Consider the following 26,641-nt stretch of genomic DNA (forward strand, 5'->3'; position numbering starts at 1 on the left):
ACCTTTCATCGGCAATAACCCACAATTCCTAAGCTCACCGATGTGGATGCTGTGGCAGATGGTGTTGAAAGCCTTGCTGAAGTCAAGCTGTGGCAGATGGTGTTGAATGCCTTGCTGAAGTCAAGGCAGACAACATCCACCGCCCTCCCCTCATCTATCCATCCAGTCATGCCATCATAGAAGGCTATCAGGTTAGTTAGACATGACGTCCCCTTGGTGAATCTGTGATGACTACTTCTGATAGCTTTCTTTTCCTCCATATGCTTTGAGATGACGCCCAGAACAAGCTGTTCCACCATCTTTCCAGGGATAGAGGTGAGGCTGACAGTGCCACACGTGTGACTGGACTCATGCATCGTCTGTTCTCGCTGCCTGGGGCTGGGCATCAGTTGGCACTTGGTCCTAGAAATACCTCACAGCCCTCCCAGAGCAGTGGGAGAGGAAAAAAGGCAACCGATGTCAAAGAAGGATCGAAACAAAGAGAGAACCTTTCATCGGCAACAAAGGCTGCCTGTCTCTCCTCTGAGCACTAGGATCTCACCCCGAACCAGCTAAACCAGTCATGCTCACAGCTCTCCAGGTGCTGTAGAGCAGCACAGACCACATTGGAGGGAGTGTGTACCTCTCCCCTTCCAAAGGAGGAGGCAGAGCAGAGTTCGGGTAACGCTGCACTAGTACTGACTGTTTCTGAGCCACACTTTCAGCCCGTGGCTCTCCAGCGCGACGGTTATCGGATGCATTGCCCAAGCCATCCCTCTGATGAGGGGCCACTGCCCTCTGAGTCCATGCTTTCCTGCTGCGTTTGCATACATACGCATGCAGAGTCCTGCTCGTGAGCTCAAAGATGCCTATCTTTATCATCACGGGCTTCTCCTGCCTGTATGAGAAGTCATAATCCCATTCCGATAATATCAGCAACTCCGCAGGTATGCTCAGCCTTCTCTTAGGAAGACTCCAATGAGCGTTGTGCGGGCTCTCAAAGGCACCACGGAGCGTCACGGTGCCAGGCTAGAGCCTGAACCCGACCCTTTACGTTTTCTGCAGTTTCGTTTCAGAGCATTGACACCATTTCTTCACAAGACTATTCAGAGACTTTGGAGGGAACATAATACTTGTGAAATTGGACCATTTAGCAGAAATGGTACTTGGCAATCAGGTTTTGGGCCATTGTCTGCTGAGATTTTTTCCCCCCCTTGGTATTTCTGTATTTTTATTTTCATTTTGCTAAATCTGTTCTTTCCTTTATTTCTGCTTCCTCTTTGTGTCTATTTTTATTTCTATTTGCAGGGGCTCCTGTTCTTTTAAATACCAAGCTCTTTTGGCAGCATGTTTTTAGCTCAAGGCAGATGGCCCATTTGTGTTAAATGTTATACCCTGGTCAGTGGATGCAGCTCACAAACAACTCACAGAGAAAACTGAACATTTTATTTTATGGTGCTACTGAAACGCCTTTTTTCTTGCACTGCACTTTGGGCACATGGTGCAATCTGCATCTCTTACCAGGCACACTCTGTCCCTTGGCTCAGCTGTTCCTTCCTAAGACAGTTTCTCCTGGTCTGCAAATTATTTTGCAAAAGCAGAAAGCCATCTCCAAAGGTTGGATGCTGCCTTGAACCTTCCTCATTTTGAGCCCTGGACATTCTTACTTGCCCACAAAATTGCTGTTTGTATTTCACAGTCTTATTTGTGTAAGTACCCCCATTTGTCTCCATATGGAAATTTGGTCCCTGGCTGGATCTGCAGATCCAAGTTGCCATTTCTTCCGGCTGGCTGTGACAATTTGAAAGCACTTTGCAGCTCGGTGAATTCTTGCTTCTCCTAAGCCTGGCATTCCCCAGCAAGGCTGCTTCTCGTTTCTGAGAAAACAATAGCGCTTTTTGTCATTGGGGAACCAAGGATTCCACAAACCACACACTGGAAGAATGGTTTCAAATATGTTTTCAATTCTTCACCAGCTTCTCCCTCCACCTTTGATTTCTCATGTGAAACTAGATCTTGAAAAAACTCATGCTTGTCAGAATGCACTACCCTTCTAGGTCCCATTAGGGTACTTCATACGGGTTTTGTTCTGTGATTATTGTCTGTCAGACAAACACAGGCTCATTTTGAGCTTCACTTCACAGGTGTTAATTAAATAATTAAAAAAAAGGCATTTTGTGGTATGCTACTCGGACACAAATGGGGAAAGTACACCGTCGCAGGAGCAGTGCTATGCTGAAAGCTAGTAACTGGCTGTGATCTGTAGCCAGCAACACCCTCTTGTTTAGATGAGCAATTATAAAGGTGAGAGGTAACGAACAGAGCTCATTTTGCAATGTACGAATTGTTGAAAAGACCACAGGATAAGCTTATTTACTGCCAAGATGTCCACATGGTACAGATGCTGTGTGTGTGCTACAGAGCCTGCAAGATGGGCAGATTAACAGCACGGTACTGATCTCATCAGCGAAACTTATTCTTAAAAGAATAAAAATAATCTGATTGTCCCAACAAATTTTGGCAGCTGAGTACATCCCAGAGCACTAATTCTGCCTATTTTGCTGTGACACTACCACAGTCAAGGCAGAACAGCAGATGCTGGAACCCAAATGGCTTGATTGCACATGGGCAACATTTGATTATACAAAAATGCTCGTCAAGGCATCATTCCTTTGGATAAATCTGGCAGTTCTCATGAGAAAAGCCAGGCTAACTGCCTGACACCTAGTGCTGGTAGTTAGAGGTGCAGCTGCGAAGGTTTGGGGACCCTCAGCCTTTGCTTTTACAGTGTGGCAGGCTGTCCCTGCACCCATTCAGGAGGGACAGTGGATGGTGCAACTTCTTTGCACTCCAGACAGGAGAACAGCCACCTCGGGCCCTGACCACCAGTGCACCAGGAGCTGGGTGTTTACCTGGTGTAAGTCAGTGGAGCACAGACTTCCAATGAGTTATGCTAATCCATACCACACAAGCATCCGAAATTTTGTGAAGGGGTGTGGTGGGCCACATTGCGATATCTTGTCTTAGTTACAAGTGCAGTAAATTGGGACAATCTGGTACTTTCTTGTCCTCGTTAGAAGTACAGTGAGTTGGGATGATTAGGCATTCCCTACCCATACCTGAAACTTCTGCTGCCTGGATCGTAGCCCTATCTGGAAGGTACCAGAATTACCTGACAAGAATTGTGGCCAAAATGGTAAAACACTGACCAAAGTCAATCATCTCACAAATCTATAAATAGTGATCCTAAGTGAGACCCTTTGAGTTCTCTGGGATCTCAGCAGGCTGTGACTCAGTATCTCTATGTCAATGAACAGCTGGAGTGTATGGAGTTCCACCTGGGGATGGATGAAGACCCACCGGAGAACTTATAGGTCAAGATTAAAGGGAATACAGGTGCAGGTGACATTACAGTAGGGGTCTGCTACAGGCCACCTGACCAGGATGACAGAGTGGATGAGGCCCTCGATAGACAGATAGGAGCAGCATGGCCTTCACAGACCCTGGTCCTCATGGGGGACTCTAACCACCCTGATACCTGTTGGAAGGACAACACAGCAGGGCACAAGAAATCCAGGAAGTTCTTGGAATGCGTTGATGACAACTTTCTTCTTCAAATGGTAGAGAAGCCAACGAGGAGAAGAGCTATGCTGGACCTTATTCTTACCAACAATATACATCAGAGATAAAGGCAAGACTAGGGAAGATGTGGGCTCTCTCTGCAAGGAAACAGGAGACCTGGTCACCCAGGATATGGAGAAGGCTGAGGTATTGAAAGACTTTTTCATCTTGGTCTTCACCAGCAAGGGCTCTAACCATACCGCCCAAGTTGCAGAGGGCAAAAACAGGGGCTATGAGAATGAAGAACCACCCACTGTAGAAGAAGATCAGGTTTGAGACCATCTAAGGAACATGAAGGTGCATGAGTCCATGGGACCTGACAAAATCCATCCTGAGGGAGCTGGCAGGTGAAGTTGCTAAGCCACTTTCCATTATATTTGAAAAGTCATGGCAGTCTGGGGCAGTTCCTGCTGACTGGAAAAGGGGAAACATAACCCCCTATCTTCAAAAAGGGAAAAAAGGAAGACCCAGGGAACTACATGGCAGGGGAGTTGGAACTCGATCATCTTTAAGGTCGCTTTTAACCCAAACTATTCTATGATTCTATGATTCTCTCTCTCCCTGAGTCAGGACACCTCTCAGGGTAGATTTCATGTGGTTCCAAAAATCATCCTGACAGATGCCGGAGGCTTCAAAGATCATCTTCTGACGAACCCCAACAAGGAGAAAGGTAATTCCCTACAATTAGATTTCTCAAGGTTCAAAGATCATTTGGTACCAATAATGTAGCACTATTTGCAGAAAGAGAAACATCTGGATTACAGTGACAGGTTTTAACCTCTCTGTGTTTGTGTGTGATTTGATTTAGGAAACCGTCACGAAGTCTTGATTGAACCTTGCTCTTCTCAAACCTTTGACTAAGTTGCTGTGTTGATTATAGCAAATTTTATTAAATCACACAACCTAATCCTGTGTTAATAAATCTTAAATTGCTGCTACCTCGAAGTTGCGTAGGACCCACAATCTTTCTTTCACGACAAATTGGTGTCGTTAGCAGGTCCCCACATCTCATTGATGACAAGAGGGTTGTACAACATGCCTGTTGGGGGCTGCGGGGTGACAGGGCTGTGGGAGGCACTGCCGATCCTGGAAAACAGTGTAGTGTGTTTCCAGTTTCCTGCCTTTGGAAAGTAACTGCTCATACATAATGCATAACCTGTACAGGTAAACAACAAATTCCACGCTGTGTAAACTTTCACACCTTAAAGCAAAAAGGTACTGAAGCATCAGCATCTGTTAAAGCTGTTAAAGTATTTAATTGTATAAATATACAGGCCTGGCTGTTAAGGGGGATTTTGCTGCAGGCCTCACGTTTAAAGGACGGTCCTTTAGCCGTTTGCTGGCTACAAGAGAAGGCACAGAGCGACAATTCGGTCAGTGGGGGGTGAGGTAAGTCCAAGTTCATGAAGAAGGTTGCCTTCCGCGATGGAAAAAAGCCGAGCAGACAGCGGCAAGCACAGTACAACAAGTACTCCGCTGCCAGATATACACCGGGCTGCAGAGGGCCTGAACCGCACCCGCGCACCAGCATTTCTGTTTTAAAGATCAATATGACCGCACCACCCCAATACGGCGTTTTAGAGCAGATTCCTCTCAGGAGACACGGCCGAACACCCCCTTGGGCCCGGCCCGCACCCCCTGCGGGGATGAAGCCGCTCCCTGCCTGGCTGCCCGCCCGCCCGCCGCCGCCATTTCCCTCCCGGCGTACCCCACGCGGCGCCGCGGGGCAGGGTGGGAGCGCCAAGATGGCTGCGCCCGTGTGAGGAGCTGCCGCCGCTGGCGCCCGTGCTCGCCTCAGCCGCGCTGCCGCTTCCCGCGTGGCCCCCGGGGCGGCGCGGGAGCCGCAGCCCGGTCGTGGCGGGTGTGCGCGTCCGTCCCAGAAATAATGAGGATATCGGGCCCCCATGTCGGACCACTCTGACGAGAGGGCGACGATGATTGCGGCCGGCGACCTGCAGGAGTTCGCCCCCCGGGGCCGCGAGCACTGCCGGCGCCATCCCAGCGCCCTCACCCTCCAGCTGCGGCGGCTGCAGCCCGCCTCCGAGCTCTGCTCCTCCGATGGGGCGGCCGGCCTGGTGGGGTCCCTCCGGGAGGTGACCATCCATGAGCGGCAGCGGGTACGATTGCGGCGTCGAGGGCAAGGGGGGCCGCGGCCTGGCTTTCTGCCTTCCTAAGTAAACTGGCCAAACCGTGACCGCCGAGCCGTGACCGGCTGTTTTGACTGCACCGGCAGGGCTCGTAACTTTTCCTTAAAAAAATCTTGGCTTTCAGGAAAGTTGGCAGTTGAGGAAAGGCGTCAGTGATGTCGGGGAAGAAGTGGACTATGATGAGGAGCTGTATGTGGCCAGCAATATGGTCATCTGGAGCAAAGGAAGTAAAAACCAAGCGTCTACGGTTTATAAGGCTTTCACTGTCGACAGCCCTGTCCTGCAGGTATGAAAACGTGGAGAGGGGGCAACTGAACGAGTGCACGTTAGCTAAAAAATACTTGCTATTTTCAAACAGCGTTGTGAGGTGAGGTTATTTTGGGAAATACAGAAAGACGAGATTGTGTAGTACTATCGGCTTGGTTTTCAGAAATAATTATATTGTGTTTGGTTTTAGGCCTTATGGTGTGACTTCACTATACCCCAGGAAAAATCTGAAAAAGCTGATGGTAAGTTTCCTGCTTGCTGTAAGGCCAAAGAAACGCTTTGAGTTCAGTTCTCTTGGCATGAGAACTTTAGTCATTGACACTTGCTATGTTAAGGCAGCTATCCTCCCTCAAGTTTATGTTTTGTGTATAGGGGATGTCTAAGGAAAGAGAAACTTCACCGTGTGTTCGTTCTGTTGGTTTTTTTTTTCTTTCCCTAGTTTCAGACGGTGATGAAATAGTAGAGAAATGTATCTGCATATTGCAGAATTCCTGTATAAATGTGCATAGCATAGAGGGAAAGGATTACATTGCTGCTTTACCTTTTCAGGTAAGTGCTTTTTTTGTCCACAAAGAGGCTTGCTATCTGTTTGCACGCTGTGTTGGGGTGGGAAGGTGTGTGTAAAACACTGGTGGTGGTGTGTGATGAAGAACTCTGCCTGAGTTCTTCACTCTGTGGGTGAAAATGGTCCTTTTTTTGTCCGCAAAGAGGCTTGCTATCTGTTTGCACGCTGTGTTGGGGTGGGGAGGTGTGTGTAAAACACTGGTGGTGGTGTGTGATGAAGAACTCTGCCTGAGTTCTTCACTCTGTGGGTGAAAATGTCTAAGCTGATGACAGTGCAGCTGTGTGGTCAGGTCACTGAATGCTTCTGGAAGTAGTGGCAGCCAGTTGTATGATGTGGGAAAGCATGGGTGCTTTGTGGTCTGAGAACCCGCTCCAATTTACATTACCCTTCTCTCAGGAAAAGGCCTAAATATCTTAATTTGCTACAATGAAATATTCAAACACGAAGCATAATCAGTGTACTAAGTCCTTGATTTATTTTTTTCTTTGGTCGTAAATCTATTCCTGATTTTTATAGGTCGCAAATGTCTGGCCAACAAAGTATGGTTTGTTATTTGAGCGCAGCAGTTCTTCGCATGAAGTACCGCCAAGTCCACCCAGGTATGTAATGAGTGGCTTGGATTGTTTCATTATAGAATGTTTACTAATCTAATAGTGGAGTGCAAGAGCAATAGTGAAAGGATCTGTGTTTTTGTGACAGGGATGGGTGAAATCAGGTGAAACATCAGGAAATAGCAGGAAGGGGCTGGATACTGTTAGTCTATTAAACTCCTCAGATATTGTGTTAAGAAATAGATGTGAGTGTTGATTCTGGGAATAGGATATGGAAGGCACCATCTGGGTGTTACTAGCTTGATTTCATTTAGGTTTGTCTTGAGAATTGGTTCCAGGCTGTGATGGATGAGTAGGAGATCCACTGAGGGATTGTCACCAAGATGTTATCTCTCAGCTGCGGGATGCTTTAACTGTGTGGAGCATCGTGTTATCTGTTTGGTGAGGATCCTGGACACTGTGCTCTGTGGCTGGGTGTACAGCTGAGAAGCAGAGTAAGGAGTTGGATGGTGTGCTGATGAGCAGCTTTAATACAGCCACTTGCTCTCTCTTGGGCTTTATGTGTCCATTCCAGGCACTTGTGATTCTCTAGTCCTCAGAAGAGCTTAGAAATAGGGGTCCTGAAAATGTTCAAGAGCATACGTTGCAAAAATCGTGATTGACCCTACTTGAGCTGGTCTACCATAAAAATTCTTCCTTTTGCTACTGCTACCACATATGGCAGCGCTCTGTGGAGGATACAAATGACCTTATGGCTGTCTGCTTATCTGGGACCTGTGGAACCTAAACTCCTAAGACAAGTTTGGCTTAAGGGCTTCTCCTCTTCCTACTCCTCCTCTGAACTTAGCTAGTGCCAGCTCTGTTCACTCGGGGCAGCCAAAGTTTGTCCTGTGGCCACCAGGTGGGGTCATTCTCAAGTGCCTGGAAAAATGTAAAAACAAGACAATCTTCTTGTTTGATACACCAGCCTTTATCTGACTCAGTTAATCCACAAACTTCTGTGAATGAAATGTATGTCACTACTGTTAGATTCCAGGCTCTGATTTGTTAAGGTCTGGGGAGCTGTTTTGGGGTCGCAGCACATGTACCAGCTATATACTTGTTAGCATTTGGTTTTTGAGTATGTTTTGTTTGGTTTCTTTCTAGGGAACCTTTGCCTACTATGTTCAGCATGCTACACCCATTAGATGAGATAACACCTCTCGTCTGTAAGTCTGGAGGTAGGTTTACATCTTTACATGTATCCCTGGGAGTCCATCAGTATAGCATCAAACGCTGAATGTGTCACTTCAGCATTTTCTGGATTAAAAAATTTGCAAATAATCACTTTCAGTAATTCAGAAGTGGGGTGTTTTAGTTGCTTCATGAACAGGGAAACTGTTTGGGAATTGCAGAAGAAAGAGGGTATGAAAAATGCTAACCCTGTAATGGATAACTGTGGCTGTAGAAATGATCCTTGTGCCTTGACTGAAGTGAACTGCTTCTTTAGCAGGTGTGTTTGGTTCTGCTAGAGTGCAGTACGTTGCTGATTACACCTTGAGGATCGTGTTTGTCAGTGCTGAACCTTCCATTGTGATGACATATGATACTGTGCAAAGTTTACATACTGTTTGGGCTCTTCGGAGAGTGAAGCCAGAGGTACAAATTCATTGTCAATTAAATATCATTATCAAAAATTTTTGTGTGTGTTTACATGCCCTTATGGCTATGCGTGTGATTTATTTAATTTATGAAAGACTAAGATGTTTGTTGGTATGTTTTGTTGTTTTTTAAAAATAGTTTCTTTCATGTATTGCATGTACCAGTCAGGGGAGATCACACAATGGTGATGGTCCATGGCCCATGAAATACACTGGGCTTATCGTGATATTCCAGAATTACATTGTACCAGAAGGTTTTGAGTCTGCTTCAGCTGTTTTCTGTAAGAAAAGCGACAACTTAGTGCCCTGAAAACCATAGGAGTGTGACTGTGACTGTGACTGGGAGTGAGAGGGTGTCATCAGTAGGAATAACTTTCTATGCTAAGCACCTACCTGGGCATAAATTATTAACACCTAACTGATGAAACAAACTATTTGAGTGTCTCCCTGGCTGTTATTGCCCATGTGCTGTTTGTGCATAGACGGCTTCGTTTTGTCTTCAAGGAGCAGAACACAGTGCTGAAGTTCTCGGAGCAGATGGGCACACCACAGCACGTGGCCACTAGCAGCTCCTTGACTGCTCATCTCAGAAGCTTCTCAAAGGGAGACTCTCCTGTGGGCTCCCCTTTCCAGAACTACTCGTCGATCCACAGCCAGAGCAGATCAGTGTCATCACCCAGCATGCAGTCCCGCTCCCCGTCCATCTCCAACATGGCTGCTTTGAGGTGGGTGCTGGACATGATGCATAGACAAATGATACTGAAGAATGTCAGCTATAGAATAGGATGCACATCTGGAATTGCTGTCTATCTGTCTCTACCGTAGCAGGAGGTGCCTCCTGTGTTACAGCATCTGAAAGCCCTCCTGGAATGCCTTTGTGACACTTGGTGTGCTATTATCCTTATAGCACAAGAGGGTAGTTGGTGTGCAAGAGCCAAAGAGGCTGTTCTGTAATCACACAGCCAGTCTGTAGTGGAGTCAGAGACTGTCTGCAGGTCTTCTCAGTCCCAGGAATGTTTTCAGTTAGGTTTTCTAAAGAAAGCCATATTTACAGGGAATGGGTTGGGAGAAATTTTTGATGGAATGGACTATGCAACTTAAAATGTTGATTTTCTTACTTTTGAAATCTCATCTCTTGGGTTCAGACAGAGATGATTGGAAATTAATTAGACAATTATTTGCTGGGTTGCATTGCTAAAGGAAGCTAGTCCTGAACTAGCTACTGGGTCAGGATGGTTTTGGTTTGTTTTCTAAAGTCTCTACCTTTGTATGAGCTCCCTGGAATTCTGTACATGATTTTGAAAATCCAGTTTTCAGTAGCGTCTCGTGTCTTTGCAGCCGCTCTCATTCCCCTGCCCTGGGAGTGCATTCTTTCTCAGGAGTGCAGAGGTTCAACTTCTCCAGTAGTGCTCAGTCACCCAAGAGGCACAGCATTACCCACTCGCCAAACAGCACTTGCAGCGACTCCTTCCTCGTACCCGAAACGGAACCGATTGTTCCTGAGCTGTGTATAGATCATCTGTGGACAGAAACAGTCACCAACATGAGGTGAGGTGCTTGCGTTGGGATGCGAGTAGTTCTGCGTGTCCGTTGTGGGGGTGAAATAAAGTAAAATAACAGCTTGCTGTAGTGTGTGCTTTCTGCAAATGGTGCTGCCTTAAAAGAGAGGTGTGGACACACACTTCCTAATTGTTTGGAAAAATGCTGCTCACTGACTGTGCAGCTGTCTTGGAAAGGGAGTTGGGCACTTGGAACAATTTTACCTGCTGTGTTATCTGCCACCCTCTGAGCTGGGGAATGGTTTAATGAATAGCAAAATAGGTTCTAACCTGGTCATTGCTCTGGGGATTCATGAGATCTCTAAAGCAAAACAGGTTCTAACCTGGTCATTGCTCTGGGGATTTTTTTTGCCCTCTGGGGACGTCTCTCTTTGTTTGTTACCATCAAAAGGAGCCAATCACAGCATAAAACTTAAGGCTGAGCAGGAGAACAAAGCCAAATAGCATGCACTCTGTGTGCCAAAAAGTGGGGAAATGTGGAGATTGGAGTGCTAGAAAATCAGTTTCAAGAGTAAAGACTAAAACTGAGTGGTGCGTTCTAGCAAGTTAATGCACTTGTAATTGAAGTCTAGGGTGACCCTACAGCTTGCGATCACTGTGTTTTTCTTCATTAAATTTTTTATAGTAGAGAAAAATGTGTGCTCATTCCTGTGTCTCGTTTACAGAGAGAAGAATTCCCAAGCATCAAAAGTGTTTATTACCACTGACCTTTGTGGGCAGAAATTCCTGTGCTTTTTAGTGGAGTCCCAGCTCCAGCTGCGGTGAGCATCCCTATCCTGGGGACAGGTGAACAAAGAGGACCACTCTGGAAATTACCAGCTAAATACGGGTTTTAACTTACTTACCACTCCAGCTAGTGGAATCTGTTATGACAACATGTGGTATTTCACTGGCTCTCATATGACATGTTTTTAACTGGTGGCATAGATGATTTGAGCTTTTTAAATAAAACTGAAGTCGCAAGAGAACATTTACTGTAATTTGAATGTTATTTTTATTTTCCTCACCCTTTAGAAGTACACTGGGGATTTTAATTAGACTAGCAGAGTGAAAATAAGTTGACTAGCAGGGCAAAACAAGCAAAGGAAGGAGGAAGGAACCAGGCATACCACAATAAAAGTAACTGCACCGTGCAACATAGTTTTAATTTTCTGTCTTCTTTCTGTAACAACAGATGGGACAGTCCTTTTATGATTCCTGTTGTTTTCTCAAATCTCTAGGTGTGTAAAATTTCAGGAGAGCAACGATAAGTCACAGCTGATCTTTGGTTCTGTTACCAATATTCAAGCAAAGGATGCAGCTCCAGTGCAGGTATGTACCTCTGTATGGACTATTAACTGTGGAGTATCTTGCTTTGTTACTTGTCCAACTGTTGTCTTTTTATTTAAATACAAGCACCTGAATACACTTCTTACAGGGCATTTATACGCTGCTGGTTCTGGAAGGCAGTGGAAATCTAGTGCTTTATTCTGGAGTGGTTCGGGTGAGTAACACACTTTCTATCCCAAAATAACTGTAAAAAATAACAGTTTGACTCTTTGGTTACAAGCTGGGCTGTACAGAGAGATCCTGTGAGCACCATACCTTCCGAGGTATCTTTGTAAGCCACTTCAGACTGCTGCTTGCTTGGGAAGGTGGCTGTGCTCACATACGAAGCATAGTTTCTGTACAGTGCTGGAAAGGTAATTCTGAAGAATCAGTGGCACCTTGTACACTTAAGCAATCTCTTGAATTTATTTTCAGCAGTAGTACCATACTAAAGTAATGAAATGCTTTCAAAGAAACATAACTTCGGGAATATGGAAAATAAGAACTGCTTGAGAACAAAAAAAATTTCAAACTTCTCCGTAGCGTGCCAGATAGTTTTAGATGTCAAATTATTTTGCTTCACGATGGCCTATTATTAGGATAGACATAATTAATCTGCAAAATGATTAAAATTTTTTCTCAAATCTCTGTGTATGCAGAAACCTTGGGCACTGCAATTTGTATATGTGTGCACACACATTTGTGTGTGTGTAGATATATATACACACAAATACATGCATGTATATTTTTTTTAAAAAAAGTATACTCTGAAAGTAGAGCTTTCTCAGTGAAGCCCTGTTAGAACTTTTAGGGGAAGTAGACCTGTAGCATTAATGTACGATATTGACCATATATGGTAGGTTTTTCACTGTGTCGTCATCTGAGGAAAGTAATTACATGAAGTAAACTTTAATCTCTTCAGAGACTTTAGTTTAAATACATATCCACTTTTCTTAAAACTTTTCCTTTAAGATGTTAAAATCTGATGGTGTCTGTATATGTAAGCAAGCTCCTGGAAGCACAGGCATGAAAACTAGCTATTTTTTTTCCTTCATATTGTTCACAAAAAGGTGGGGAAGGTTTTTATCCCTGGGCTGCCTGCTCCATCCCTGACAATGTCCAACCAAATGCCTCGGCCAAGTACTCCCTTGGACAGTGTCAGCACTCCATCCAAGTCTTTGAGTAAGCACCTGGGGCCCCTAGAAGAGGTAAGAAGAAAAGAAGTCCTGCCTTGGAAAGGGTGTAGTTGTAACAGCTTCAAATGATTGGTTGATTTTTAACTTCATAGGTATCTTTTGGAGCTAATTTTTTTTATTTTTCTTCTGTAAACCCCCTGAATAAACAGTGTTTAAATAAGATCTATTTAGTGCTGCCCTATTCATTTATTTATGATTTCTGTAAAGCAACTGAGGCAGAGATTGGAAAGATATTTATGGTTGTTTCAAAATACTTACTAGTACATTAAGAATGGTAATTGTATCTGTCCTCTGCTCAGATCCTTTTATTTCAATAATTCTAAACGATTGTTGTTACCGCTTTTCAGGGTGTGCTTTTGTCACCAGTTCCAGAGCTAAGGGATTCTTCCAAACTGCATGACTCAACTTACGTTGAAGACTGTACTTTTCAGCAGCTTGGGACGTTCATTCATGCTCTCAGAGATCCTGTCCACAACAGAGTAACTTTGGTAGGTGTTATACTGTAATTTGAGCGAGTCGATGCTTTGTTAGCAAAGAAAAGTGAGGGTCAAGTTTACTTCTACTGCGTAGGGAGACATTGCTAGCAGCTCCTGATCAACAGCAAAATATCACACCTGCATTGGTGGCTCCACATTTTTCTCTCTATAGGATATTCTAGAAGTCACAGAACTTAATTGATTGCCTCAAGTGATTCAGCTCAAGTTCTATTTCATTTCATGGACCTATCATCTGACGTTGCAATTCTTTAGCCAGGAACTAGGAATGTGCTTAATATAAAAATGAGTTCTGACTTCAAAGAAAAGGATTCAGGCTTTATTTTATGCATTTCATAATTTTACTCTGTCATTTTTCAGGAACTCAGCAATAATACAATGGTTCGGATTACAATTCCTGAAATTGCCACTTCAGAACTAGGTATGATTTAGAATCCATCACGTGAAATACGTTCCATACTTTCATTTTTAAAGTAGCTTATTTTGTTCTGTATTTTCATTTTTAAAGTAGCTTATGCATAGTTTAAATTATGATTCAGTACCACCTATTCCAAGCTCTATTAACTTACCTTCTAGAATTGCTACCAGGTGTGCTCTGTTGTTTTAGTGCTTCACCTGCTGTGCTCTTAAAAGTTCCTTTGTTAGTTATGTTTTGCTCTCTATTGTTACGTATGTTCTTGCTTGAGGAAGAGCTGAGATGCCAGTTCAGACTGGTTTCAGTAGTGAGCAAAAAAGGAACTTTTTTCCCATTGTGTGGTGAATTAGAGGGGCTGTGCTTAACCTGAGCTAGAGGAACAGCTGTTGGAGCTTGTGTGGTTTGGCTTTTATTGAAAGAGTTGCTGGAGAGTTACAAGGAGGTCCAAGAACTGTAGAGATTTATAGCACGGACTGGAAGTACTAGGAGGTAAGATGGAAAACACACCTACTTTTTTTTTTCTTTTCCAACAGTGAAAAGATGTCTGCAAGGCATCAAAGCTATCCTGCCCAAGGAGGTAGCAGTACAGATGCTTGTCAAGTGGTACAATGCTTATAATGCTCCAGGAGGACCAAGCTATCATTCAGAATGGAATTTATTTGTAACATGTCTCATGAATATGATGGGTTACAACACAGAGAGGCTGTACTGGACCCGTAATGTAAGCCATCTCGTATGTTTGTTTTTCTAGATTCCATTAATGCTACTGATAATTCTTCAAAGTTCAAAATGGTTAGAGAGACACTGAAGTCAGAAGTAAATTGTATCTTGTCTTAAACCACAAGATGTCATCAAATCAATATTTCTAAATTTAAGGTGTACGTTTTAGTCTGTGTTTATCATGGAATCTATTTACAAAGTACTTACCACCAACTGTCTTGGTCAAATAAAAATAGATTAGGAAGATTTTGCTGCGTTTAATGACTATCACTGATGCATTAGGCGAATCAAATCCTTAATCTGTATTAAACCTGTTCTCACTAGAAACACAGTTCACAACTCAGATTTCTGTTTCCTAATGAGGAATTTCCGTGTAGTTTTTGAATTACAATATTTAAAGTTCTTTTTTTTTTTTTTAGCTGTTTTACTGAATATATTTGGAGTTCTTTTAAAGTGGATTTCCTTCTAGCAAATATATTTGCAGTACTTGCAGGAAAAAAACCCCAGCATGGATGTGCATACAACTGAAATGAAAGCAATTACAATATATCTGCATCTAGTAATGATGAGCGTTAGCTCATCCACAGTATTTCCTCTGTCCTAGTAAATAACAAATGTTAGGCAAATTGAAATCACACACCATACGCTAGAATAACTGGGTGTGTATAGAAAAATCTAATTGCAGTATGTGTCTCACATGAAAGTAGAAGTACCTAAAGCAATGTAATGTAGTGCTTGGATTAAATGCAGATGTTATGATTGGTGATTCACTTTTGCAACCTTGGGAATTTCAATACCGAGCTACTTCTGATCTTTTATTTCTTGCAGCTTGATTTTGAAGGATCGCTTTCACCAGTTATTGCTCCAAAGAAGGCTAGACCATCAGAAACAGGGTCAGATGAAGTAAGAAATGGTTTTCTTTTATAAATAAGACCTTTGTGGGAGGGTGTTTGGTTGGTTGGTTCATTTTGTTTGGGTGTTTTTTGAAGGCAAACCAGGTTCACTGGGTTTTGCCCAGACAGGGATAGGAAGTTTTCTGTCATCTGATCGTAAGAGGCTTACAAGCTATGGAGGTCCAGCTGTGCTATTAGTTTTTTGTGGGTTGACAGCTCAATGAGCCCACGGGGTTGTGGACTAGAGTTGACATGGAACAAAGGTCAGGATCTAATGCCTGATGTGCTGTGAGAGAGGAGGAACAAAGACGTGTGGGAGCGCTGGGTGAATTGCATAAATACTCAGTGAGGTCTCATGCACAGAATATTGGTGCAAAGAAGTCACTCAGCTTTCTTATGTCTTGTTCTCTTAAATGTAAGGCTTTGATTCTCTCATGCACAACAAGAGGAGGGGGAAAGGATGAAACTTCACAATTGAATCTCTGTGGCTTGCATGGTTTGTGCAGCACATTAACTGTACAACAATCACATTTGTATTGGTTTATGGGGAAAAGAACTACTCTGTAACAGTACTTTGGAGTTCTCTTGATGGAAGGTTACGTTCACTGTGAAACTTCTGCCTCTCTTTCCCCTTTGTTTGGTCTAGGACTGGGAATATCTCTTGAGCTCTGATTACCATAGGAATTTTGAGTCTCATCCTGTAGCCAAGGCTTTGCGACTGGATCTTCTGGAAGCTTCAGCTCCAAAGGATGACTTTTCACAGAGCCTTAGTTTGGATTCCTCAACCCTCCTTTTCACCCATATTCCTGCTATTTTCTTTGTTCTTCATCTGATCTATGAGGAGCTCAAGCTGAATACTTTAATGGGAGAAGGAATTCGTTCGCTTGTTGTTCTTCTGGTTCAGCTGGCCAGGTATGCCCAACTGACAAATAATACACAGATTTTGTATATCATGCAGGGTCTCTTGATGATGGTTGTGTATTATTTTTATGGGAATTTTGGGGATCATCCAATGTGGAGCAGACTTTTCACATATTTGAAGAAAATGAGTGAATGTTTAAAACCTTATTGTGCTTAAAGATACTTGCTGTAGCAAATCTCTTGTATGGTTCTGGCCACTTCCCAAAATCAGTGTGATTCCCAAACCTTAGATGTTACAGCTCGTGTTTTTTTTCTACTGTATTGTCACAGCTCAGCTCATGAGATCTGTCAGATATTCTCGTTTGTTATGGCATCTTCCCTGCAGCTGGTGACTATCTTCACGTCTTCCACAACCACCTTTAAGTTGCATTGCAAGCATCTAGATAGATAGATACAGATACGTGCTTAAGTAAAACTCCTGGTAATGTTTCCTGGAGTTGCATTTGCTGTATCTACCAAATGTTTTATGTGGCTATAGATTCTTCCCCAGTAGCACCTGCTATAGCTGGCTGGCTAAATGCTTCCCAGAAGGGGCATCCAGTCCATCATGCTTAAAGGTTGGCCTGTCCTCTATCATGCCAATGAGAAGCAAGTCTAAAAAAAAAAAAGACTGTGTCTTTTGAAGTGGTAGCTGTTATATGTATTCATGTATTGCAGATAACCCTGCAGGATATCTAGGTTTAACAATTGGAATTTGGAGGAAACTAGTGACAGGGGTCGCACTTCAGGCAGTGGTGGAGGTGTGGGACAAAGCAGAACAACAACTGAAGAGAAATGCACTGAGGAAAAGTTAAACATACAGATTCACTACCTAGGGAATGGGCAGTGCCCACAAGCAGCCTTAGTTAAGGAAGTCAGAACTTCCCTCCTTATATCTTGTGCGTATACAAACACTAAACAGAAAAAAAAATATCAACAGAAAATGACACAGAAATGCAGGAAGACAAAGTGGGGTTTTTTTTTCTCTCTAATGTGCTTGACCTGTCTCTCATTCTAGGGACTTAAAACTTGAAGCTTATATCGATTATTACTACAGAGACTATCCAGCCCTTGTAAAAACCTCCAGACAGACGTGCATAATTGATCAAGGTGAGTTTAAGGCTTTGCAGAGTGGATATTCAGTGATAATGATGTGGAAGTTATCTCTAATACTGAGCACGTTGGTAACTGTTCTATTAAAGCTGGTCAGAACTTAATCTCAGTATGCAAAGCTGTGCTCGTAACGCGGAGGTTGCCTTGTTCCTTTGTTTTTAAGAGCCTCCTAAGAAGTCTGGAGGGACATTAGCATAGTATGAGCTGGTGCCTTCAGTCCAATGCCTTGTGGGACACTCCACAGAACAGGAACTCAGGAGGGAACCATGGTTTCATCTTGGCAACTCCCAGCTCAGACTGAGAAACATTAGCAGATAGCTGTGGAAAAGCCTGGTAGTGAGATGTGCATCTCTTGTGGAAAGTATTGCTAGGCTGGCAGGCTCTCAGTTTAAAGTTCATAAAAACTTAAAATAAGGTTATATGTTGTCCGTGCACTTAATTACTGTGGTACGAGCTGAAATTTTGCTAGTCATGTAGGACAAACTACTATTTCTCCTGACCCCCCAAAAAAATAACCTCCTAGCATTGGTCAGGCTTTGCTACTCATGTTTGGTCAGGGAAGGCAAAGAGGTTAGAGTTAGGTTGTCCTCTCACTTAAGGAATTTATTGTTGTTGAATTACAAGACTGTTCCAATGAGGTTTTGGAGAATTACTAATGTTATGTTTTCCTTTTCAGTGTGGGCTGAGAATTTTTATTCTTGAAATACAAATAAATGTCTCATATTGTCATTATTGTCTAGCTATAAACTTCTGTCTAATAGGAGGGAGACGTGAAATGTAACATTTGGGGGAAATACTTTATTTTTTTAGTAAAACAGAAGTACTGTAGGGCTTGTCTTGGGAATTGCAGAGAATTTTTGTGCGTTTGCCATGAACTCAGTGTCATTGTTGTACATATGATTAAGTCCAAACAGGTTTCATGCACCATCCCTCATTTTTCTCTGCCGAGCCTCCGAGTATCTTTCAGTGGCTGAGTTCCTGTCTGAAGGGAGCAGTGCAGCCTTATCCTTACTTGCCAGGAATCTGTGAAAGGAGCAAACTGGTAGTAGTGGTACGTACTTTGGTAAAAAGAGTATGTATTATTCTGTCAGCAAAGTGGCCAGGGTGCTCCAGGGAGCCCCAGCTCCTTCATTTCCTGCGGGTGAAGCATCCCCAATGGGAAATCAAATAGCAGGATTTAATCATACTGTGTGGAGCAACAGGGACATACTGGAGGGCTGTTGAGCCTGTGATAAATAGCTTTGCTGTAACTGCTGTTTGGAGACTTAAGCATCTCTGAATGTTGTTACTCTATACAAAGTAGACCTCATCTGTCTGCATGAAATTCTCTTGAGCATCACTGCAGTATAGTCAGCTGTGAAGTGTCAGCCTCTCCCCATGGAGAATAATACGTATTTAGCAGAGACAAATCCCTGTTGATTCACCTCTTTTATTACTTTAATGTTACTGAAGGGTGTGGATGGGTTTTAGCAGGTGGGAGGAGATATTTGAGGTTGGGAAGGAGAGCTTGTGAGTGCAGAGGAGTAGCCTGTGCTGCACTGCTTAGGTTGGTGTTTTTTTTTTTTTTTTGTGGTTTGCAGTAGTGGCATGTGCAACGTAATAATGTAACTCAAAACTAACTGTATTTTGTAAGTGAGAATTTCCCAGCTTTCTGCTTGGGCATGTATCAACATAAATATTTAGCTGCATGAGTAGTTAGAGGTGCTGATGTTATCTCCTGGTCAGCTTTGTTTGCTTAGTCACAAAGCACTTATGGAGAAAACACACCAATGCAGGGTTCAGAGCAAAGGTCTCGAGCCTGGGCTGGTTGAAGAGCAAAACAGGGAGGAGAGACTCTGCTCTGACCCAAGTATCCAAGATGAGCTGCAGAGTCTCTGCTAGGAGTCAGCCTGTCCTCTGCTTCAGAGTGTGGAGGGTTGAAGCAGCAGCACTGAGACTATTTAAAGTGCTGATTTAAGACTGTTTAAAGCACTTAAGATTTGCCTCTGAATTGGAGCCTTTCCCTTGGGCTGTCACCTGTTCCGTCCACCCAGCTCTGTCTTTTCTCCTACCTCTGTGTGACTATCCTATGCAGAGGTCAGAGCTGGCACGTTGGCAGTGTATCTTATCTGAAAATCTTAATTAAAAACACAAAAAAAATTTATCTGTGTTTTTTGCCTTTAGCATGCCAGCTTGTCTGTCAGTATCAGTAAGTAAATAGGGGGACAGATCACTTTGATTTTGCTGGCTAGAGAGCTGAAGTAGACCCTGCTTTGAACGGGGAACAGCTTCACTCAAAGCCTGCACAAAGTAGCCAATATTCAAGGTGTGGAGAAAACAAAGTGGAAAAAAATGGTATCTGTAGAAGATGTGTGTGTTTTGCAAGAGAATAAAATGAAATGTGAGAGGCATGGGAAATATACTAGGAACATGTCTTTCTGTTTAGAAGCTTTTTGTCTTTTTACCTTTGAAACAAATATTGGGGCAAATTGAATGATTTGTTTCAGGATTTATTTTTTCCAAACTTCAGGATAGAAATCTAAAGCATAAGAATTTGTTACTTGCTTCAGTTGTTTCAATCTACTTTTACTAATAAAGTTTTCATAATTAACCTGTCCCGCTGTTTAAGTTATTGAAGTTGCCTTCTGCCTGTTTTGAGGGGCAGTACAGCAATAGCTGCGCACTGAGTGACTTTGTATCGTGGTGTCTCTTTCCAGAGTGTGGCTCTGTACATACTTGGGGATGAGAGCGCTGTATCTAACGAAGCCTCCCATTATTTGTACAAGATTACATCAGGTAATCATGCTTTGATGCCATCATAGTATCTCCTAGTGTCTCGTGCTATTCAGTTGTTTAGGGAATGTGGAAGTAACGTGGCCTTGTCTTTCCTAGGGCAACGGAAACAGCAGATAGAACAGGATGACAATCGGTATGGGTTTTTTAGTATTATTTTAAATTCTGAGTTTTTGGCTTTCTGCTGACTTCAGGACTGGCTTTTATTGCCTTTTCCTTTATTCTTTTTTTTTTTTTTTTTTATTTTACAGACACAATTTCAGACACAGCACATCTGTTTCCAGCCTGGCTGAAAAGTTAGTTATTTGGATGACAAATGTTGGTAAGAGCAGCTTTTATCATTGTGCAAAATGGTAACAATCATAAGTAATAGTTTTCTGCTTGCATAATATGAAATACACTTTATCTAGTTTTGATAAAACAATATGTTTTCTCATTAATTTTAAGGCTTCACCTTAAGAGATCTGGAGTCTCTTCCCTTTGGTGTAGCTCTTCCTATCAGAGATGCAATATATTATTGCCGAGAGCAGCCTGCCTCAGACTGGCCAGAAGCAGTTTGTCTGTTGATTGGGCGCCAGGATCTGTCCAAACAGGCGTGTGAAGGGAACCTGCAAAAGAGTAAATCTGTGAGTATGGGCATAAATGGATTTCGTGACGCTGGGTATGGCAGAGAGCACTCTGTTCAGAAACTTTTCCACCACCTGCTGATGCTCAGGGCATCAGGAGGTGCAGAATTCAAGACTGAGGGCAGCATAGGGCTTACACGTATATAAGGGTATCAATAGAAAAACCAGCATCTGACACAGGGAGAGTGCATGCATAGCTGTGCAGAGTATAAAACAGAGTTTAAACTTAATTTTGGCACAGTGCTCAAATATTTTGCCTACAGAGCTATTTGATTGCCTCTGTAAGTCCTCCTCCTCTCCAGAATGGCTTTACCTTTGAGAGGTGTTAGAGAGGTTCTGGTACTCTGTCCAGAAGCTCTGCCATCAAAACAGCAGTGGCACAGGGAGAGGAAGTGGGTGTTTGTCAGTCTGGCTGCTTCTTGGGTTGGCATGGCTGGCATCTCCCTTTCCTCTGGAAGAACTGCATTGCTTTCTGAAATACGCTTTTCGTATTTCTCTTTTATCTCCAAAAGGGTTTAGTTATTTGTATCCTGAAGTAAAATGAAAAAAAATGTGTGGTGTTTTTTTCTCAACCTTTTTCTTCTGATGGTGGGGCATCTCATAGAGTTGTAGCTCACTTAAGTGTCTTTTGTTGAGGACACTTTGGAAGCCAAAACTTCTTGAAAGCTGGCTAGTGGCATGCATAAAACACTTAATAGTAGCAGATTGTCTGTAGCCTTTTCAGAAATCAGGAAGAAGGACTTGTAGTCTTAAGTACATCTTGGTCAAAATCCTTTTTGCTTTTTCCTTCCTCTTAGCTTTGGAAGTGATATTAAATTTACTCCACTTTTTTATAGCAGAGCATTCATGACTAACTACATATCAAAAAAGTTAGTTCATTTACCAGAAAAGTAAAATGTTGAATGTGTTCAAATCCCATGTCCCACCACTCATTAAAAATCCATTTTATTTTCTGCTGGTGAAGTTTTGCCCAGCTGTAACAGTACTGAATCTTAAAATGATGATAAATTTGATTTTTATCACTTTTTAACAATGCCTCGAATATATGTTGCCTTAAAAGGATAAAGTGATCTTCAAACACCAAATTGTTTGTCATTTCTCAGGAGGGCAGGGTGGAGTTTCCTGTTTCAAAACGGACGCTAGCTGTATGGGTGGTGCAGTTATGTATTGAGATTTAGTGCATATTTATCAGAAGAAATTGGTTTTCATTCATCGAACTGTTAACTTACTTGCTTGGTGTCATGTGTTACAAGTGAGCCTTAGGAAGCCCCTGTGTTCCATCTAGTTTTTGTGATTCTGTATGTTTCAGCTTGCTGACATTCTGAGGTATAGAACAGGAAAAATGACCAGTTTAGAGAGAGGTATGGAGGTTTTTTGTTCCTAGATTTATGTTAGCAATATTTGTCATCACTTGCCTTGTTATCTTTTAAATTAATCTCTCATACATGAAAGATGGAAAAGAGGAATATGCTGCCCCACCTTAGGATCAATGTCCAAATAATTTTGTCAGGCCATAAGGAAAGTGTATATTCTGCAGGAAAGCTTATTTCTGCCGAACTCCTTAAAAATAAAATGAACGATGCTTCAGGTGGAGTGACAGCCTTGTCTGAAGCAAGTGGAGGGCAAGCAGATTGTGGCTGTACTCTGTTGCATCCTGACCTATGCTGTCCTTGCCATTCTTGTCAGTGGTCCTGTGCATCACTTGTGTCATGTGAATCAACAGGGGAGGACAGAATCTTAAACGAGGATTTCATAAATCTTGCATAGAAAGAGGGCTTTCCCACAGGGCTGCTAAGAATTAAATGCTTTGCTATTTTTCTGGTCATGTAGCTCCAGTGTGGAAGTTCAAAAAACATTCTGGTACCATGATGAAACCCAGGTTGGCTGACAGCAACAAACATTTGGAATTTTCTACCATGCAGACTGACTTTATTTTAATATGTAGCTTTTTTTTCTAAGGTTTTTGGTTGGGGGAATCCAAATTAAAGCCATGATTCATGAAAACATCAATGGTTAGAAAAATAACACAGGTTTATGAACAGAATGTGTGAAACAGCAGCCCTGATTGAGTTGAAGGTCAGTAGGTATTGGCACTTCTAAAAGCAGGCTGTCACCAGGGGACTGTCTGTGCCTTCCAGAGTTTAACCTCCATTTTATGTAGATCAAACTGCTCATCTAGGTTTCTGTTTTTCACTGCTGAACTTGAAAAAAAATCAACACGTTGTCATAGCCATCGTAATAATTGTGTCTCTCTGAAACAAGAAATAGTTTTGAAAGCAAGATAACTAACCCCTAACTCAGAGGGGTTGCAGCTGCACTCAAAGGGTTGTGGTGAACTGCTTGATGTCCAAGTAGAAACAAGTGATGAGTGGTGTTCCTCAGGGGTCAGTACTGGGACCAGTGCTGTTTAACATCTTTGTTGACAACATGGACAATGGCATTGAGTGCACCCTCAGCAAGCTTGCTGATGACACCAAGCTGTGTGGTGCAGTTGACACACCAGAGTGAAGGGATGCCATCGAGAGGGACCTGGACAGGGTTGAGGAGTGGGCCCATGAAGTTCAACCAGGCCAAGTGCAAGGTTCTGCACCTGGGGCACAGCAACCCCAGGCACAAATACAGGTTGGGTGGAGAATGGCTTGAGAGCAGCTCTGAGGAGAAGGGCTTGGGAGTGCTTGTGGGTGAGAAGCTCACTATGAGCTGGCAATGTGCACTGAAATGCAGAAAAATGCAGAAAGCCAACTGCATCCTGGGCTGCATCACCAATAGTGTGGCCAGCAGGGCAAGGGAGGTGATTCTACTCTTCTGCTCCACTCTGGTGAGATCTTACCTAGAGTGCTGTGTCCAGCTGTGGAGCCCTCAGCACAGGAACGACGTGGACCTGTTGGAACAGGTTCAGAGGTGATCAGAGGGCTGGAGCCCTTCTCCTGTGAGGACAGGCTGAGAGAGTTGGGGTTGTTCAGCCTGGAGAAGAGGAGGCTCTGAGGAGACAAAAAGACAAGGCTCAACAGCCTTTGCTACATCTTTGATGTATTTGAGGTATCATCTCCTCCTGCCTTGATAGTTATTTATCCCATTTAGATGCGCAAAAAAAAGTTGATGACAATGTTTGAAAATCCTCATGGCCTTCTAAGTGAACGTAAGGAGTGGGTGAACACCATCATTCATGATTGCACACATCTCAGTCTATTTACAGACCTGTCTCAGTGCAGGTAATTGTGGTGCTGGTGCTTGCTGGCTTTCTGACAGCTTTCAGTATCCGTGTGCACTGCTGGAAATGGCTTCTCTCCCTTCTCTTCCCCGTGTAGTCTGTGGGCCCAGTGCTGTCCTCTGACATTCCCTCCGGCACCGAATCCGAAGAGGATGAGGATGGGATGAATGACATGAACGAGGAGGTGATGTCGCTGATATGGAGCGAGGATCTGCGGGTGCAGGAAGTGCGCAGGCTCCTCCAGAGTGCCCGTCCTGTGCGTGTCAATGTGGTGCAGATGCCAGAAGCTAGTGACCATGAATACATAGAAGAGAAGGAAAACCGGTAAACGCTCTCTCCATTTCTAGCAGTATTTTGTTAGCGTTTCACTCAGGTGAAAAGTGGTTTGAGCTGAGTTGTTTGAATATTTTTTGGTGGCTTAATTGCGTCTAATCAAACAGTGCGATTTATTTTAGTCTGAACTGAATATTAAAGTAGGCAGGCCTGAGTGAAGGACACGTAGAAGAGGGTTGGATTTCATAATCCAAGTCTTTGAAACTCTGCTTCTATTCGAGTTGGAGGGCTCTCTGGGTCGGAGGAGCATATGGGAAAGATTGTTAGTGTGAACCCCATGTTGAGACCAGTTAGAGTTTGAATGAAAGCAGATTGTAGCATTTTTTTTTTTCCACCTAAAAAGTATGAAATAGAATCAGGACCTACTCTGTAGAGAAAATGCCTCTGTAGAGAACAAAGCATCATCCATCCCCTGTCTAAAACTGGAGAGCCCTTTGTTCAGGGCTTAAGTCTAGGTAAGGCTTGGGTCAGGGGACCTCATTCATTCTACAGAAAGCAAATTCACTGGCTCATATCTGTCTATTTTGAAATCTTCATTTTTTTTCTGCCTAAAAAGTATGAAATAGAATCAGGACCTACTCTGTAGAGAAAATGCCTCTGTAGAGAACAAAGCATCATCCATCCCCTGTCTAAAACTGGAGAGCCCTTTGTTCAGGGCTTAAGTCTAGGTAAGGCTTGGGTCAGGGGAACATCATCCATCCCCTGACTAAAACTAGAGAACCCTTTGTTCAGGCCTTATCTTAAGTCTAGGTAAGGCTTGGGTCAGGGGACCTCATTTATTCTACAGAAAGCAAATTCACTGTCTCGTCTCTGTTTTGAAATCTTCTATATGTTATAGAAGAATCTGTTATATGCCCAGTGGCCTCACGATTACCCCCTTCCTGCTTCTTTATTCACTTATTTTGAGGGTGTTAAATGTATCTTCTTTAACAAACAAAAGGAAAAAAACCAGACTTCAGTACATTATTTGCTATTTTTCTGGTCATGTAGCTCCAGTGTGGAAGTTCAAAAAACATTCTGGTACCATGATGAAACCCAGGTTGGCTGACAGCAACAAACATTTGGAATTTTCTACCATGCAGACTGACTTTATTTTAATATGTAGCTTTTTTTTCTAAGGTTTTTGGTTGGGGGAATCCAAATTAAAGCCATGATTCATGAAAACATCAATGGTTAGAAAAATAACACAGGTTTATGAACAGAATGTGTGAAACAGCAGCCCTGATTGAGTTGAAGGTCAGTAGGTATTGGCACTTCTAAAAGCAGGCTGTCACCAGGGGACTGTCTGTGCCTTCCAGAGTTTAACCTCCATTTTATGTAGATCAAACTGCTCATCTAGGTTTCTGTTTTTCACTGCTGAACTTGAAAAAAAATCAACACGTTGTCATAGCCATCGTAATAATTGTGTCTCTCTGAAACAAGAAATAGTTTTGAAAGCAAGATAACTAACCCCTAACTCAGAGGGGTTGCAGCTGCACTCAAAGGGTTGTGGTGAACTGCTTGATGTCCAAGTAGAAACAAGTGATGAGTGGTGTTCCTCAGGGGTCAGTACTGGGACCAGTGCTGTTTAACATCTTTGTTGACAACATGGACAATGGCATTGAGTGCACCCTCAGCAAGCTTGCTGATGACACCAAGCTGTGTGGTGCAGTTGACACACCAGAGTGAAGGGATGCCATCGAGAGGGACCTGGACAGGGTTGAGGAGTGGGCCCATGAAGTTCAACCAGGCCAAGTGCAAGGTTCTGCACCTGGGTCACAGCAACCCCAGGCACAAATACAGGTTGGGTGGAGAATGGCTTGAGAGCAGCTCTGAGGAGAAGGGCTTGGGAGTGCTTGTGGGTGAGAAGCTCACTATGAGCTGGCAATGTGCACTGAAATGCAGAAAAATGCAGAAAGCCAACTGCATCCTGGGCTGCATCACCAATAGTGTGGCCAGCAGGGCAAGGGAGGTGATTCTACTCTTCTGCTCCACTCTGGTGAGATCTTACCTAGAGTGCTGTGTCCAGCTGTGGAGCCCTCAGCACAGGAACGACGTGGACCTGTTGGAACAGGTTCAGAGGTGATCAGAGGGCTGGAGCCCTTCTCCTGTGAGGACAGGCTGAGAGAGTTGGGGTTGTTCAGCCTGGAGAAGAGGAGGCTCTGAGGAGACAAAAAGACAAGGCTCAACAGCCTTTGCTACATCTTTGATGTATTTGAGGTATCATCTCCTCCTGCCTTGATAGTTATTTATCCCATTTAGATGCGCAAAAAAAAGTTGATGACAATGTTTGAAAATCCTCATGGCCTTCTAAGTGAACGTAAGGAGTGGGTGAACACCATCATTCATGAT

General features: G+C 43.3%; 1 protein-coding gene across 2 annotated transcripts in view; it reads left to right on the forward strand.

The window, feature by feature from the left end:
* Positions 1-5,330: 5,330 nt before the first annotated feature.
* ANAPC1 (anaphase promoting complex subunit 1) overlaps positions 5,331-26,641 on the forward strand; it is a 37,290-nt gene continuing 15,979 nt past the window's right edge. Inside the window, exons 1-25 of one of the 2 annotated variants that reach the window (XM_014962504.1) lie at positions 5,331-5,717; positions 5,872-6,033; positions 6,205-6,256; positions 6,454-6,563; positions 7,096-7,178; positions 8,277-8,350; positions 8,620-8,768; positions 9,275-9,495; positions 10,109-10,318; positions 10,995-11,090; positions 11,550-11,640; positions 11,747-11,812; positions 12,708-12,845; positions 13,181-13,321; positions 13,688-13,748; positions 14,276-14,463; positions 15,291-15,365; positions 16,002-16,267; positions 17,274-17,365; positions 18,274-18,419; positions 20,065-20,143; positions 20,240-20,276; positions 20,392-20,462; positions 20,588-20,766; positions 24,075-24,301. In XM_014962504.1, the coding sequence (XP_014817990.1) occupies positions 5,505-5,717; positions 5,872-6,033; positions 6,205-6,256; positions 6,454-6,563; positions 7,096-7,178; positions 8,277-8,350; positions 8,620-8,768; positions 9,275-9,495; positions 10,109-10,318; positions 10,995-11,090; positions 11,550-11,640; positions 11,747-11,812; positions 12,708-12,845; positions 13,181-13,321; positions 13,688-13,748; positions 14,276-14,463; positions 15,291-15,365; positions 16,002-16,267; positions 17,274-17,365; positions 18,274-18,419; positions 20,065-20,143; positions 20,240-20,276; positions 20,392-20,462; positions 20,588-20,766; positions 24,075-24,301 (3,227 nt within the window). In that variant the 5' untranslated portion in view covers positions 5,331-5,504. The remainder of the gene's footprint in view (positions 5,718-5,871; positions 6,034-6,204; positions 6,257-6,453; positions 6,564-7,095; positions 7,179-8,276; positions 8,351-8,619; positions 8,769-9,274; positions 9,496-10,108; positions 10,319-10,994; positions 11,091-11,549; positions 11,641-11,746; positions 11,813-12,707; positions 12,846-13,180; positions 13,322-13,687; positions 13,749-14,275; positions 14,464-15,290; positions 15,366-16,001; positions 16,268-17,273; positions 17,366-18,273; positions 18,420-20,064; positions 20,144-20,239; positions 20,277-20,391; positions 20,463-20,587; positions 20,767-24,074; positions 24,302-26,641) is intronic. The other variant, XM_014962505.1, reaches the window with a different exon arrangement.

Source organism: Calidris pugnax, unplaced genomic scaffold (genome assembly GCF_001431845.1).
Source record: "Calidris pugnax isolate Ruff unplaced genomic scaffold, ASM143184v1 scaffold147, whole genome shotgun sequence".
Classification (NCBI taxonomy): domain Eukaryota; kingdom Metazoa; phylum Chordata; class Aves; order Charadriiformes; family Scolopacidae; genus Calidris; species Calidris pugnax.